This window comes from Solanum lycopersicum, chromosome 3 (genome assembly GCF_036512215.1).
Source record: "Solanum lycopersicum chromosome 3, SLM_r2.1".
NCBI classification, from domain to species: Eukaryota; Viridiplantae; Streptophyta; class Magnoliopsida; order Solanales; family Solanaceae; genus Solanum; species Solanum lycopersicum.
In genome coordinates, this window is record NC_090802.1 from 45,589,801 (window position 1) to 45,607,688 (window position 17,888).

Below are 17,888 nucleotides of genomic sequence, written 5' to 3' on the forward strand. Positions count from 1 at the left end.
CAAGGTAAAATCTAGCTAAAATAAAAATTCTAGAATATCAACATAAATTTAGTGTATATTATCTAATAGGCTAGTGTTGGTTGGTACGAAGTAACAACTTAGTCAAATGTCGAATATGATGCTTAATATAAGGTAAAGATAAGATTTAGTAAAGCAACACATGTAGCCGGACCAAGTTGCGGAGTGAAATTCTCTAGATGTCGGACCAAGGATTTAGAGATACCTAACTTATCACTTAACTTATCACTTTGCATGCAAGATACTAGGAAAAGATTGTTATAGCTAGAATTACTGAGTTAGAAGCCTGTGGGGAACACTTATGCCCTAGTTACTCTCATTAATTGATTAAACTCCAATACTTATTTACTTTAATTTAGCTAATTGCTTTTATTAATCAAAAACCCCTTTAGTTATTTATTTTTGGGAAATAATTGACTAAATAGAAGTAATAACAAAATAAAGTTAAGTCTGAACCATTTTCCTCGTGGGAACGATCTCAACCTAACTAGTTGGGTTGTTTACTTGATGAGACCACTTTTACTTTGTTTCGAGAAGTAAATTTGAGCGTATCAAATTTTAGCGCCGCTGCCGGGGAAAGTGGCTTTTAGATTAACTTTAAGCTTATTACAGAAGTTTAGTCAACATTTTTATAATTTTACTTTTTTCGTTTGTTTTTGTCTCCTGTAGGTCTAACTTCCTTACATGCCAAAAACATGGAGTAGAGGAATACCAGTAATTGAACCTGACCCCGAACTCGAGCGTGCTTTAAGAAGAATGAATCAGAATTTGGGCATCCAAGGTGATGAGGTCGACCCGCAAATTCAACCATTGGTCGATGCTCGTGACCTTGTATTACCTGATTTTCGTGGGGAAGGTGAAATACGGAGACAACCTCCTGCTCCACGCCCTCAAGAGTACTATAGGGGCTATGAAAATATCGCAGACTCTAATGGGCCACTTGTCTTGTGCCCTCTACCACATGGCCACACTTTTGTGGTAACTAGTAGTCTGAAGCAAAGCTCACTGCCAGAGATTTATTTTCAGGGCTACCTTCAGAGGATCCACATGCCCACATCGCTAAGGTAAGGGCAGTGTGAAAAAGTTGTGTAGGGAGGTCCGATTTGAATATGGATGTAATCGGGCTAAGAGTTTTTCCTCTCTCACTAACGGGTGAGGCTGCTATCTGGTTTATTGAGATCCCCTATAACTCAATCTTCACTTGTAATCAACTGAGGGATGCTTTCTTAGCACGCTACTACCCGGTATCTTAGAAACTAAACCACAAAGACAGAGTGAACAACTTTGTGGCACTACAGGGAGAGTCAGTTAGCAGTTCTTGGGATAGGTTCACTTCATTCTTGCAAAGTGTTCTAAATCACCGCATTGATGATGAGTCTCTGAAAGAGTATTTCTATCGGGGAGAAGATGATGATAACAAAGTGGTGTTGGATACAATAGCAGGTAATTCTTATGGGGAGTGTCCTTATGCCGAAATTGCTAAAAAGTTAGAGAAAATCTCCCAAAATAATAGAGCTTGGAATACTAGGAAGTCAGATACTAGGAGAAACAACTTCGCAATCCAATCCGGACACAACTCAGTCGCAGATGATCTTCGTGAGGAGATGGATCAAATGAGAACTGAGCTTTGGTTAGTGTTGAAACATGTTGTTGGGGGTGTGAACAAAGGTAAATGTGGTGAACTACTTTTCTAAACCACCTACGCCAAATGATGAATATTATTATGATGAGGACTCCTATGCGGTGAATGATCAGACAGGGAGTTTTCGACCGAATGCCCAAGGCTCCAATCTGGAGAATTGGCACAAAGGTCAAGGAAACCAAGGTGGGAACTATGGTAATTATAACCATGAAGGTCATTATGACCGAGATGGGAATTACAACCGCGACAACAACTTCAACCGGAGTAACTATGGTAACAGAAATGATAGAAGTGTCCCTATAATCCACCTCAAAAACGTGAAGTTGCTCCAAGGGATGGTGGAGGTAGTATGGCATGAGTTGAGGATATGATACATAAAATGATGAGGAGGTTTGATTCTAGTAATGAGCACACTAAAGAGTTAAGGAATGACTTAGCAGATATAGGGCAGAAAGTTGATACACATGCAATCTCGATTAAGCATCTTGAGTTGGAAATGGCCCAATTGTCTACAACTGTGAACACATGGCAACCGGGCACTCTTTCTAGCAACACTGTCCAAAATCCAAAAAATGATGAGCATTGTATGGCAATCACTACTCAGGGTGGTAAGCAAATCAGTGACCCACCTATGCCGCTTGGTGTAGAAAAGGTGATAAGAGATGATGATACAGTGGTGGAGGTTAGTGGTGAGTTAGAAGATAAAATGGTAAAAGATGTTGAGGTGCCTCAAAAGGTGATCCCCATGCCTAGACCACCACCTTCTTTCCTACAAAGATTAGTAAAAAAGACTGAAGATGGTAAATATTGGTGTTTTATGATGATGTTGAAACAACTTTCTATCAATGTCCCTTTGGTAGAAACTCTTGAACAAATGCTCGATTATGCCAAGTTCATGAAAGATTTGGTTACAAAGAAAAAATCAGACACTTTTGAGTATGATGATAGAATGCAGCACTGTAGTGCCATTGCTAAAAGATCTTTAGTGCAAAAGAAAGAAGATCCGGGTACTTTCACTATTCCTTGTACAATCGGGTTTTTATATTTTGCGAAAGAATTACGTGATCTTGGGGAAAGTATAAATCTCATGCCCCTCTCGATTTACAAGAAGTTGGGTTTGGGTAACCCAAAGCCCACTCCGATGCGGCTACTGATGGCCGATTGAACGGTAAAAAGGCCCATTAGTATACTCCACGATGTGCTAGTAAATGTGGAATCATTCATACTTTCGGCCGATTTTGTGATTCTTGATTGTGAGTTCGATTTTGAGGTGTCTATTATTATTGGGAGGCCATTCCTTGCTAGTGGTAGGCCCTTGGTTGATATAAAAAAAGGGGCAGATGAAATTCCGTTTGAACAATAAAGAAGTGACCTTCAACATTTGTACGTCCATGAGGCAGAGTGGTGAGATCCATTCAATATCTTCTATATCCTACGGATTTGAAGAGTCATCTCAACTACAAATCAAAGAGCATCTAGGTGTAGAAGCATTGGCGGCAGTGATCATGAATTTTGATAGTGATGGCATTGATGAGTATGAGTCATTGGTCGCGGCACTTGATCGAGGTAATGTTCATTTTAAACCAAAGAAATTTGAGTTAGATATTCAACATCGCGAATCTCCACCCGCGAAACCGTCTATTGAGGAGGCTCCAAAATTAAAACTTAAGCCTCTACCACCTAATCTGAGGTATGTATTCTTGGTAAAAGATGATACTTTGTTGGTTATTATTGCATCAGATATGAATGTGCATCAAGTTGAGAGTTTGGTGAAAGTGTTAAAAAGGTTCAAAAGAGCTATTGGGTGGACTATTGCGGATATTATTGGGATCCCTCCCGATATTTGTTCTCATTAAATCCAACTCATGCCCGATCATAAGCCAAGTATTGAGCATCAGAGACGTCTATATCCACTTATGCAAGAGGTGGTAAAGAAGGAAATTATTAAGTGGTTGGATGCCGGAGTGATATATCCAATCGCTGATAGTAGTTGGGTATGCCCTGTTCTGTGTGTACCTAAAAAAGGGGGAACGAATGTGGTCCCCAATGAGAAAAATGAGCTTGTTCCAATGAGACCGGTGACTGGTTGGAGGGTGTGTATGGTTTACCAGAAATTAAATGCATGGACCAAAAAGACCATTTTCTATGCCCTTCATGGATCAGATGTTGGATAGACTTGCCGGAAACGGTTGGTACTATTTTCTTGATGGTTATTTGGGGTATAATCAGATTTCTACTACACTGGAAGATCAAGAGAAAACCACCTTTAGTTTTCCATATGGGACCTTTGAGTTCAAGAGAATGTCGTTTGGGTTCTGCAATGCACCCGCCACATTTCAGTGATGTATGATGTCGATATTCTCCAATATGGTGAAGGACACTATTGAGGTGTTTATGGATGAATTTTTAGTGGTAGGTAACTCATTTGAGCGGTGTTTGAGTCATTTTTATGAGGTTCTTAAGAGGTGTGAAGACTGCAATCTAGTACATTGGGGAAAATGTCACATTATGGTAAAAGAGTGTATTGTATTGGGTCATCACATTTCAGAGAAGGGTATAGAGGTTGATCTAGATAACGTCGAGGTAATAGAGAGACTTCCCCCACCTAAAGGTGTGAGAAGCTTTCTTGGGCATGCAGGTTTTTACCGGAGGTTCATCAAGGATTTTTCAAAAATTGTGCATCCTTTGTGCAAGTTGCTTGAGAAAGAGTGTAAATTTTATTTTGATGAATCATGTCTTAAGGCATTTGGTGAGTTGAAAGAAAAGTTGGTGTATGCATCTATCATTATTTCGCCGGATTGGAGCAAGCCATTTGAGGTAATGTGTGATGCTAGTGCATTTTCTCTTGGTGTGGTATTGGGGAAAAAGAAGGACAAAATCCTTCACCCCATTTACTATGCTAGTAAAGCCCTAAATGAAGCCCAAAAGAACTACACCTTGACTGAGCAAGAGCTCTTTGCAATAGTATTTTGTTTTGAGAAATTTCTCTCCTATTTGCGCACTAGGGTTATAGTGCATACTAATAATTCTGCTTTGATATATTTGATGGCAAAGAAGGATGTGAAACCGAGGTGATTCGTTGGGTATCACAATTGCAAAAAATTGAATTTGAGGCAATTAATAGAAGTGGGACCGAAAATCAAGTTGCTGATCACTTGTCCCGTTTAGAAAATGAAGCAATGAGAGAATTGAGAGATAAAACTAAAATTGATTATACTTTCCCCGGTAAGCATGTTTTGGCCGCCTCTTTAGACTTGATTCCATGGTTCACAGATTTTGCGAATTATTTGGCTAGCGATATCATCCCACCGAACATGTCCTTTCATCAAGGGAAAAAGTCGATGAATGATGTGAAAAATTTCTTTTGGGATGAGCCATACTTGTATAAGAGTTGTGTTGATGAGCTTATTCGGCGTTGTGTGCCAGAAGTTGAGATGTTGAGTGTTTTGGAGGCATGCCATCCTTCACCCGTAGGTGGACATCATAGTGGTATCTGGACCGCTCCCAAGATCTTACAATGTGGCTACTATTGGTCAACTATTCATAAACATGCTCATGAGTTCACCAAGGCATGTGATAGATGCCAAAGAGATGGCGGCATTTCAAGAAAGTAAGAGCTCCCTTCAAATCCCGTTCTTGCGATTGAGTTATTTGATGTGTGGGGTATTGACTTCATGGTCCCTTTTGTGAGTTCTCAAGGTATGAAGTACATTCTAGTAGCGGTTGATTATGTGTCTAAATGGGTAGAAGCTATCGCACTCGCAATGAAGGGAAGTGTCTCACCACGTCCTTGAAAAAGAATATATTTTCCCAATTTGGCACCCCAAGGGCTATTATTAGGGATGGGGGTTTGAACTTTTGCAAGAAATTGTTTGAGGGACTATTGGAGAAATATGGGGTTCGCCATAACGTGGCCACTCCTTACCATCCTCAAACTAGTGGGCAAGTTGAGGTGTCAAATACGGAGATTTAGCAGATTTTGTCGAAAACGGTGAACGCTAGTAGAACGGATTGGTCAAGGACACTTGATGATACTCTTTGGTCCTACCGGACAGCATACAAGACTCCCATAGGTATTTCCCCATACCAACTTGTATATGGAAGGCTTGTAACTTATCGATCGAATTAGAGCATAAAGCCATGTTGGCAATGAAGAAGTTGAAAATGGATTGGAATAAGGCTGCAGAACATAGTTTAAATGGGTTGAATGAGCTCGATGAATTTCGCCTAACATCTTATGAAAGTCCATCCCTCTACAAAGAAAAGATGAAGAAGTCTTATGACCAAAAGATTGAGAAACGCGATTTTATGGTTGCGGATTTGGTGCTTTTATTCAATTCTATGTTGCACTTGTTTTCGAGCAAACTCAAGTCCAAATGGACTGGCCCTTACTTGATCACCCAACTATTCCCTCACGGAGTGGTTGAGTTGGAAAACAAGGAGGGTGTGCGGTTTAAGGTGAACGGACGACGAATCAAAATCTATATGGGACATGCTGAAACGGCGAATGAAGTGATCGAGGCATACCATCTTGATGAAGTCTCAGTAATCAAGAGTCCTCTGTCGTGTCGCGGCGTTAAATCAAGACCTGGTTGGGAGGCAACCCAATATGCATCCTCTAAGCCAACTATTATTTTTATGACTTTCTAGTAATAGTTGCATTTTCGTTGCTTTTCTTTTTTTGTTAGAAGCGTTGCTAGAGCGTAGTTTAGGGTCCCTGTCCAAAAATTGTCCTGAAAATACAAAAAGAATATCTTCATGGGTGTTAAATTTGCAGGTAGCACATCACCAGAAAATTGGTCTACAGAACTCATTGACGGACCATCACACCTGCGATGGACAGTCGTAAGCATTCGTCATATCCAAGCTAGTTTTTCCATTTTTTATAAATTAAGGCACCCATGACAGACCATCACACCTGTGACGGACCATCGATGGGGACTCATCGCATCAATGCACGTAAACCCAAAACCATTTAACTTCCCACCTCTTCATTCTAACCGTTTCTTTCCCTTACTTCCCTCATTTACTCCCTATTCAACTCCCTAACACTCTTTTCCTCTCCCCAAAACATCAGATTCCCCATCCCTTCCCAAATTCCCCTAATCTTCCCTCTTTCTATATCCCTGCTTCTTCAAGTAATCTGCCGATCGAAGTCAACTGTTCTTGTGTTGATCACCAGAGTTGTTTGTCTTACTTTTTTTTAATCTTCTCCATATATCAGGTATGTGGTTCTGATCTCTAAATCATCTACATTTCTTTCTTGTTTTCCCATGCTCCATGCTTGATTCTAAATGTTGGATCTTCGAAATTTGACCCCTAGTGCATGCCACGAACTCACCCCATTAATCCTACATGCCTTACGACCATTCACATAGTAAACAGAATGGGGGTGTTGTGTTAACTAAATCAAATGGGGGTGTATGTTTCTGATAATTGTTTCTGACCTAGGTTGATAGCCCTCCAAAATGGCATGCTAAAACTCGAGAAACTATTGTCTTAGGATTGCTAGTATGCTGGGTAATTGGGTTAGAAATAGTGGGTCGATAAGTATTCTTTCAATTAGCATTTTAGGGGACGAGAGAGGCATCCCCAGTTTTGTCATTGAAGGATAAAACGAGACCCCGTCGATGGAAACGTCGTTCCCTCGATGGACTGTCATGGGGTCCGTCCCACTAATTCTAGTTTATTTTCTCTAAGTGTCCATAGACGACCTCTACAATAGAATGTCGTGCCCTCGACGGTCCATCCTACACAACCGTCATGGTTGTCAGAGACCCTATTCCTAAGGGTCTCAAAATATTTTCTAAGTGTCCAACGACATACCTCTACAACAGACCGTCATTCTCTCGATGGTCTATCCTACACAACCGTCGTAATTGTCCGAGACTTTCTTTCTGACAGTCCAATAAATTTTCTCAAGTATTTCATAATGGACCGTCATCACGGTCTGTCATGTTCACGATGGACCATTAACTGGTCACTCGTCCAGCACAGAAACTACAGCAATATTATTTCGGTTTTTGTTTTATGTTGCATGTCTGGTTTGTTTCTATTGGTACTAATTGTTGTTCTTTTCAGGTACTAACACTTTTGGCACAAAAGCTAGATCGCGTGTACGCATGAGAGCGCTCAAAGTCCGTCGCCCCATCTGCTTGACTGGTCATTGGCTCTGACAATGAGCGTGACCCCGAATACGTGCCCCCAGACACTATCACTCCTGCACGGGCTGCACGTACCACCAGAGCCACCCCCACGAAGGTGGCGCCCGGCGTAGGCACTACCTCCCAGTCTGAAGAGGAGCGCATACTGACTGGCACACCTTCTGGTTCTACTACATACTCTGATGATGCTTCTGGTTCTGAGGAAGTATCGGGTTCACAAGAAGTCTCTGGGTCTGAGAAGGCTTCTACTCCAGCCACTACATCCCAGTACGCCTCATCTAATGAGGATGATAGTGTTGATTCCACTCCAGCACAACTGACTAAAGTCCCCGCCCCAGTTGTCGACCAGCTCAACCGGTGGTGTGTTGAAGGGTAGTTTAGGTATACTCCGACGCCAAGCTGCTGAATAATAAGGGCGTCATGACCCATACCCTTACCCTGGAGAGGCGGGTCCTTACAAGGAGTCTCCCCACCATGCTAGATATCCATGTACTCTTCACTAGGCACCGGTAGATTGGACTGCTCAAGCTTTTGCCGATACAGTGAGGAGTTGGTCAGAGAGTTCTACACCTCGTATGTGGCGACTCTTCGTTCCCATATTTATAGGCGGGCTGCCTCCACCAAACAGGTTCCACTAGATCTCATTCGAGTCTGCGGCAAGCAGGTAGACATCTCATTGCCAGCCATCCGCCGGTATCTATATGGAGAGGATGTTGATGCCACCGGGACTTTTTTCACTGCCGAGTTCAACTACAGATGGAAACTGGTTAAAGATGGATGGTTCTTGCATGAGCTAGAGTTGAGAGAGACTACCAAGAGGTGGTTGGCCCAGTATTTGTCAATTGATGGAGAGGCTGTTGAATGGGTACTTGAGCCAAAGGGAGCCATTAAGAAGGCTAACCTGACCTTCACGGCAAAGTTTCTGTGGTTGATAGTCCGCCAATGCATTTCCCCCACTGCTGAAGATAATACAGTCACATAGAATCGTGCAGTTCTGATGGCAACGATGATAGTAGAGTTTGAGGTGGACTTCACTTGGCTTCTTCAAGCGGTCATGCACGAGAGGGTCTTCAAGGTCACTACTACTTACCCATTTTCGTGCATGGTGTTTGCGTTGTGCAAGTGTGCCCATTTGGAACATAGATCAGATTAAGACCCCGCCGGACACTATTTATATAGGCCTTATTAGGGATAACGCCAATGAGTAGGACCCACACAGAGGGCCCCGCCCGGAGGTACCTCTGCTTGGTGAGAACCTGGCGGATACAGTAGAGTAAACCCTAACGGCTACCCGGGCTACATCTGAGCCTACTGACACCACCCCCGATCGAGTCTATCCCGGGTGGTAACACCACTCCGAGCTCCTCTCGTTTGACTCCCTCCACCACTCTGGTCCAACTTGCTAGGGTCCAGAAACTTGAGGCCCAAATGGCCACTCTTTTGCATCACATCCATCCTTGGATGCAGAGGTCTATTGTTGAGGCAGAAGAGCGCATGGACGGAAGATGGCCCAGCCCACGGAGAGGAATATATGGAGGTTCATCAGCGCGTGGACGCTTTTGAGTTGCGTGTGCTAGCCCGTCCAGCCCCTCCGATGGATGTGTTGACCCTTCAAGCTGCTTTAGAGAGTCTGCTAGTGGACTTGGATACGATTCTAGAGGCTAGGGTACCCGAGTCTAAGGCCCCTTCTACAGAGCAACCGAGGATACTATTTTTGGCGGCCTTATTCTCCACTGCTGCAGTGCCACCACCTCCACCATGCCAAAAGGCGTAGAGGTCGACATAAGGATGAGGCTAGGGCATAGAATAGGGAGCGCCGATAGTTGGAGGCTGCGAAGAGAGCCTCGATTGCAGATGAGGAGGCCCGTCAGTTGAGGGCTATTGAGTTGGCTGCTGGGGCGTCTAGCTCCAGAGTTGTTGAGTAAGAGAAGATCACTACTGATGGTGTTGTGATTGTTTAGATAGGCACTATTGAGGGTGTTTTTGATGCTGAGGACACTACTGAGGGTGTCCAGACTACAGAGGGAGTGGGTTCTGGGACACCGGACCCCGGCTTGTTGATCGACGGCGCATTCCACCTCAGGTTTACTTCACCTACCACTCTATTATTATGGATTGTTTTATGTATTGGGGACAATTGCGTATCTTTTTGTTGGGGTGGGGTAAATGGAGAGTGAGTGCTAGGGTGAAGTCTGAGTAACCCAACTCATGATCCTCTTTTGGGGTTTTATTGCCTGTGTTTTTTTCCCAAGAGACTGATTATTTTTATTGTTGAACCGGCATGTCTATATCTTGTGTACATAATATAACTCTAAAGTATGACGACTAAAAAGAAATGATATTCTGATTGAATGAAAATAATGCATGGCTAGGCATAGTAATTAATAAATGTGTGGCTCCAAGCATGACATAGAGATACACCACTGCATGACCTTAAGTCTATGACTCGAACTAGGTGTCTGATAATTTGGTAGAGTAATGAGATGTCAAGTGAGTTTGAGGAAAATTTGAATAGTCCACTATTTATACTGAGCAAGAACTTTCCTGGTTAGTCCTGCTAAAAGTAAGTTGTAATAGACAATTAGGAAAGGATCATAGACCTTGTTCAATATATCCAATCTTAAACCTAAATAACAGAAAATCGAATGAAATTAATCCCTTTTCGATCCAAATGATTTGAGTTTAAAATAGACCTTTCTTTTTAACCCAACTGATCTTTTCTTAGAATAATGTGTTGGCCCTGGCCCCTCTTTAGACATGTGCACCTCAGCTTATGCCAAAAGCATAAGTTGAGGGTGGGTAATGCAGTAAACAACCTTGTCGTGGCCCTGACCCAACTTTGGGTATTGTGTATTTTGACTCATGGCAAAGCCATGAGTTGAGGGTGACTATTATGAGGAAGGCTCTGGAAAGTGGGGTTGGAAGAATAAAGAGATAAAAAGAACAAAAGAAAAGTGACTCAAGAACCATTTGAAAGAAAAGTGAAATAAAAAAATATAATAAATACAAGCAAGAAAAAAAAAGATTCACTTACACAAAAGAAGAAAGAAGAGAAAATAGCAGGTGAAAGAATATAATAAAAAGGGCGGAATAAAATGATGAAAAGGTAGGACGCTTAACCGATATGTCAAGGAGGGCAACAAGTCACTAAAATATACCTAAATATACCCTACCTGATCCTGAGCCTATTTTACAAGCTAAGAAAGTCCTATCGTGATCCTAAGAGTTGTTATGGTGAACTTAAAGCAGTGAAAATAAGGTCAAGCCTATGGCAATATATATAAATGAGTTGTGAAGTTGTTCTGAGAGTGAGTGTTGAAAAGTAATCCTTATAATCAAACTGAAATCATTATCTGAAAAATGAGGATGTTATTTTGAAGTGAGGACACTAGTTGCAATACCGAAAAAATTAGCACTTAAGTGAGTGATCGAAGAGGATAGGTCTCAAGTTGTGGTGAGTCTGTGTCATGGTCTGATCCACATTATTCAAGCCTGATTGTGATAGCATGCATGAACATAATGAGAATAATCAGGATTGATAGCCAAATGATTGCGAAAGTTAATAGACGGATACTCTTGTACAAAGATTTTGTAGTGAGTCATAGTGCGTCGCTTGAGGACAAACAACAAATTTAAGTTGAGGGTGTTGATGTACCGTGGTTTTACGGTACTTTCAATGTCTTTTCCATAAGTTCAGTGTGTGTCTAAAGCCTTTTCGTAATGATTTTTTATGTAGGTTTCTCTTTATTTGCAGGAAATCTGTCCAAAGGAGAACGTGGATGATTTGAGCAGAAATTGCAGAAGTGACCACCTACGGAGCCCACGACGGTCCGTCGTGACTGTTACGGTCCTTAGGTGGCACCGTAGTGAGAATAAAATGGCTGCTGAAGGAAGTTGAGGAAGTCTGACCAAGTGTGGGACTAAAGAAGCTCATGACGGACCGTTATTGCCCTGACGATCCATCCTGCATATTCGTCATGGTTGTTAGAGAAAAGTTCCAGTACCCAATTTCAAGAAGTTTCTAAGTGTTGTGGAAGGGAACCCCTCGATGGACCGTCGTGCTTGCAACGGTCTGTCATATCTGTCCATCGAGGGTAACAGAAAGTTGATGAAGACAGCAGCAGAAAATTATGCCAAGTATGGAATGATGGAGCCCACAGCGGACCGTCGTGTCCATGATGGTCCGTCACAGGGATCATCGATTCAGATGCGTTTTGGACAGATTCACCTTAGATAGAGTCCTTCTTTTATTAGGGTTTATTTTTTATTATAAATAGATCGAAAAACCTCGTTTTGGGGGTTAGACTTTTGGATGTTTTTTTAGTTCTCTTGTTTAAGTATTGAACTCTTGATTTTGGTATCTGATCATACTTTTCTGGAATCAATTGTTGGTGGCTTTGTGAATTATTCAAGTGAATTTCTGGATTTTCTTCACTCTGAACATAAAAGTAAGTGCATGAATTCTTATATTATCAATATGAATTGTGTGATTATTATCATGGGTAACTAAACTCCATAACTAGGGTTGTGGGAACCATGGGTAAATAACAAGGTAAAATCTAGCTAAAATAACAATTCTAGAATAGTATCTTGCATGTATTGCTAATTCTTTCACTCAGAAGTCTTTCTAACAGATGTCCAACGTTAGAACTCGCCTTATTGCTACTTGTTGGACCAAGGAGGTAGATAATAGGAAAAGAATTATCGACATAGATTTAGTGTATACTATCTAATAGGCTAGTGTCGGTTGGTACGAAGTAACAACTTAGTCAAATATCGAATATGATGCTTAATATGAGGTAAAAATAAGGTTTAGTAAAGCAACACATGTAGTCGGACCAACGTGCAGAGTGAAATTCTCTAGATGTCAGACCAGGGATTTAGAGATACCTAACTTATCATTTTGCATGCAAGATACTAGGAAAGGATTGTTAAAACTAGAATTATTGAGTTAGGAGCCTGTGGGGAACACTTACGCCCTAGTTACTCTCATTACTTGATTAAACTCCAATACTTGAACCTGTCACTTGTTTACTTTAATTTAGCTAATTGCTTTTATTAATCAAAAACCCCTTCAGTTATTTGTTTTCGGGAAATAATTGACTAAATAGAAGTAATAATAGAATAAAGTTAATATAAGTAATCATATATTATTATAAGTGGGAAGCATCAAAGTACTATGTTGAATTACCATTTTACCCCTATATTAAATAAAAATATTTAATTAACAAAATATTAAATAATAATTATACCATATTGTACTTAAAATATATATTTTTACATAAAATAAATACACTAAAAAAATAATTATTCATTAATAATCTTCTAAAGAAACTGTTGTCTCTCTACATTCTCCACTATGATCCTTGTCTTTTCATTTCATCTATGTATAGTTTCTTATTTTTTACATTCTATTTTATTATGAGTTTGATAGAGAGTATAGGAACATTATCCTTTCTGATGCTACATTGTGTATGTTCTTTTAAGTTTTTTTTTTGTTTCTTTCTTCTTACTTATAATATAGTTTATGACGTTTGATTGATATTTAAGATTTTAATCTCTGATGTAAAATAAAATTTGTAATTTTGTGTCAATAGCTTATGAGATGATTTTTTGTCACAGAGAAAATCAGTTCATGAGATGCTTCTGTGTCGTTCAAATAGAACTGTAATTTGAGTTGTGTCAATACAATGAAGGTAAGTGACATTTTCTTCTAACATAATTTTTTTGTTAGTACAATTCTTTGTCTGCTTTTTATTATTATTATTATTATTATTATTGTTATTATTATTATTATTATTATTATTATTATTATTATTTGTCAATAGTAGGTTAAATTTATGAATTTTCATATGCAGATTCATGTGAGTTATTTGTGTGTAAAGCTAATAAAGTATTGAATTTTGATAAATATCTTCATAACCCTATAAAGGTCAAAAATAAATTTATGAGCTTTGGCATGTTGAGTGATTTGATATTCACTACTGCATATTCAACTTCACTTTCTTTGTTTGAATTTTTTTTTAATGAAGCTTTCAGCCAAAAGATAGAAAGGAGAATAACAACACCCATGTTAAGAAGGGAATGAATACAATATCATATTTTGGTTATTTTACTCATGAAATTATATTAACTTCTTTGCTTTAATTTTAGTTGATTATTTTAGTTATTTTACCCATGAGTTTATCCCTCCCTTTCTCCTTTAGAATTTATATTACTCATTACTCACATGTCGTAATATTATTTTTTATCATGTTTTTTCTCAAGTACAATTTTAACAATATAGTTCCACAAAATATAAAAGAAATATTGAATTACTTTTTTAACTAAAATATATTACAATTGTGACGAGTTAATCAAATGAAATGTAATATTGATTGTGGTGGTAGGACAAGGGTTAACCGATGATATGGGGCATTAAGTCTGTAATCTATGTATTTAATTAACTTACTTGTGTTTTTTTTTTATCAAAACATAATATCTATTTAAAACCTATTAAAATTTGACGAATTCATATCAAATTTTAACTTATAAACTCAAATTAGAATCAATTTAGTACTAATTAAGAATCTTCAAGATCCACACTTCAGATATTGAATGTCATTAATTTTTGAATATATTTATTATATATTGATGTAAATTTTTAAAATACATATGCTTACTAAAAAGGGGTGCACGCGCAACGTGCGAGGGAACGATTCCAACCTCTCTAGTTGGGTTCTTTACTTGATACGATCGCTTTTACTTCATTTCGAGAAGTAAATTTGAGCGTATCAGTGCCTAAACGACCCTTAGGATTACTTATAATGAGTCAGATACACACTTCAAGAATCAAACATATCAACATATAGACACAATGACATTTCCTCATCAAAGTCTATCAAAAGACTTACTTAAGTAGGTCAAGAAGATAACGTCTATGATTGACCTCTTCAAGACTACCTAAATAATCCTTATGACTTTCTAAGTTCGGATCATGTCCACATAATCAACATCTTCCCTAATTAGAGTCATTCTTAAGACTCATCTAGGTAAAGATACGAAGTGACCATTCCTATGCCCCCTTCACACCTTAACTAGATAGGTACTTATTCATTTTACATACTACATAAGATAAGTCATTAGTTCATTAAGAATCATACATCACATAAAGGACATTATAATAATGGTCTTCGACAAGACCTAGGAACTCCACATAACACCTTCAATGTCTATTATGCAATGTCTAGATAGCGTCCCATACCACCACTTAAACCTCATAAACTTCTCCAATGATAAAAGGTATTCCACATGATGAGAATTGGCAATAACCAACATAGACCACGATAGCTAGACATGAAATCCGGAGTTCTATTTTACTCCGATGAGGTTGTTCTACTTGCCAATGATAGAACTTAGACACATCTCATGTAGGCACATGGTTAAGGAATATGAAGGGAATACTTTGTAATCTAGTCTCATACTTAACTAGAACTACTTTCCCTTACCATACTCACTTGGTGCTAGCCTTCGTTCTCATAGAGTAACTCATACATTAAGTTCACATAAAAGGGTTCCATAACAAGCTCATAACCCAATCACATTTACCCTACCAAGGAAGGTCCACTAGGGCTATCTCACAATGGCGACAAGAAGCTAATGATGACTTTCCTAAGGATTAATATGATGTCATTCCATCCAAATAACCTTAAGTTCATCATTCCTTTACTTTGAAGGATACTATTACGGCTTACGCTTCAACAAATCTTAACCTTACCCTTAAGTCAAGGTTTTTCACATAATAGACTCTCATATAATCATTTAAAGTCACATGTCATTTATATATTCAAAACTAAGAGTTCTAACATCCTAAATCAAGACATCACATATTCATAATCATATATACATCAAGCAAGGGACACAAGTCAACCAAGACAAGATACCACATACTTTACTTTTAACTCCTAATGCAAATCATTCTAGAAACACCTAGAAACAATCTAATATCTTCAAGTCATCCTATATATCTTCTTAACATCATTAATGTACTCCACATAGACTCACTAAGCCAAGTAGGAATAACCAAGACTTAACCCTAACACTATACTCATAATGTCAAAGTCATAGTCTAACATGATCACTTAAGGCAACATAAGTAGAAGAACACACCTATGACTTCACATGTAGATAGATAATGCCGTGCTTCACATAATCAACTACACAAATGCCACATTACTTTAAGTAGTTGTCAATAAGGACATGCTCATCATATTGCATAAAGTAACGCCGATAAGACCGCAACAATTGCAAGTAAAACACATAACATCACCACCATGAATTGACCATACCAATCACAATAGATTCGAAGTATAATAAATGTCAAATTAAAGAAAATGGGTTAGCATACCTTTATCCCCTCATCCGAACTTCAATTCAATACCAAATCAACCAATTCAACATCACAAGGCCCTTACCCATGGCCATGAACAATTATTCAAAGTAATAACCTTAAAACTCAATGAATCTACATCAATTCAATCTAGGTTTAACAATCTAAGATCAATTAGATATCAATTGAATACAATTCTTATATCATTAGAAAGCCCATAAGAAACTACATAACAATTCAACAATATTAGTTTAATATCAAGTAACCAGTAAGTAGTCAAAACTAGGGTTCATCAATTTACATGGGTTCATAGGTAATTTAGATTGAAAGCATCAATACAATATCAATTATATCATAATTCAATGTTTAGAAATCATTTATGCAAGAACCCATGGTAGAATCCCGAAATTGGACAATTCACTTTAGAAAACTTTGAAAAACCTCTTGAGAGTTGGGCTCCTTGATGATACAAGTTTCAAGGATCAAAAGTCATACCTCAAGGATGATAATTCTTCACTTTGATGACGAATTTCCACTCAAAACCCCCACACCAAGCTGCTTCTTCAATTTGGACTTCAATGGAGTCTTTGGGATTTTTCAAAGAGTTTTGGGTTTTGAATTTGGAAGAATGAAATCTTTAAGTGTTTACTCTTTATATACTTAGTCAAAATACCCAAAAGACCCTTAATAAACCGCCAATGACTTAATTTAGAAGTGGGGTGAATTGGTTGGCAGTAGCCTGCACAGGAAGACAGGTCGCTCGACACCTGTCCTCGACGGGGCGTCACCACCACGACGGGCCGTCACTGGCCACCGTCGGTGGTTACACTAGCCTGCCAAGGCTTCCTTCTTCACCCATGGCTAAGTCCCCCACGACGACACCCTTTGACGAGGCATCAACATGCCTTTGATCTGTCGACTGCTCCGTCGTCTGGGGCCTGCCTGGGACTGTTTTGGCAACAGTTTTGGGTCCATCCTCAAGGACCCTTAGATGGTCCTTTGGGATAATTTACCGGACGTTTCCAACCTAATTACGATTTTCTATAAGTTTAACACCTCTCACATTAATTCCATATGAAACGAACACATAAAACTCGCGAAACACGCCTAGACGTACAAGGTCACTTCAATGCATATCTTTCGAATGTCGTGGACGTTCTTACTCGTTTGACCTTCAAATTTCACCAAACTTTAAACACTGCCGGTACATGCTATATTAACTCAATTAAGAACCTTAAAAAATCATGAAAAAAAAAGCACATAGAACCACATAAGAGACATTTAGGTGACTTAGTCCCTTGACGTTTGACTTCCAACACACCTAATACTTTAGCTACTGCCTCTATACCATATATTAGACATATTTAGGACCTTAGACCATCAAGACCAACATGTTAGGATCTAGTTAACCTAGGTCATCTTCGGGGTCTTACATTAATATTCCCATTCTGTCTCACCTTCACAAAGTATATTCTCTTTTCATCTTTATGTGTCATATTCAGGCGATTGAAGACTATCTAATATTTGCGTACACTTTACCCTTCCTAAATCCCACTTTGTGGGTCTACATTAGGTGTGTTGTTGTTGTATTAAAAAGAGCAGTTGATCAACAAAATTAAAGCTTTTTCTTCATTAAATAAATCAAGAATGCAATTATGGGAACTCATTAACTAACTTTAACGGGAAAAAAGTTACA

At 39.0% G+C, this 17,888-nt stretch overlaps 1 protein-coding gene across 1 annotated transcript; it reads left to right on the forward strand.

Moving 5' to 3' along the window:
* The first annotated feature begins 702 nt into the window (after positions 1-702).
* Positions 703-2,825, forward strand: LOC138347601 (uncharacterized). Its single transcript, XM_069295899.1, has 4 exons — positions 703-996; positions 1,317-1,686; positions 1,778-2,004; positions 2,265-2,825. The coding sequence occupies exons 1-4, from the start codon at positions 703-705 to the stop codon at positions 2,823-2,825; spliced, it is 1,452 nt and encodes a 483-aa protein (XP_069152000.1).
* The last annotated feature ends 15,063 nt before the right edge of the window (positions 2,826-17,888 follow it).

Bases quoted from the DNA above. Each gene is read 5' to 3' on its own strand.
- LOC138347601 (XM_069295899.1), top strand. From the start codon at position 703: ATGCCAAAAACATGGAGTAGAGGAATACCAGTAATTGAACCTGACCCC. The intron at 1,687-1,777 runs GTAAATGTGGTG...ATGATCAGACAG, and splicing joins TGTTGGGGGTGTGAACAAAG to GGAGTTTTCGACCGAATGCC. The intron at 2,005-2,264 runs GTAGTATGGCAT...ATCACTACTCAG, and splicing joins TGCTCCAAGGGATGGTGGAG to GGTGGTAAGCAAATCAGTGA.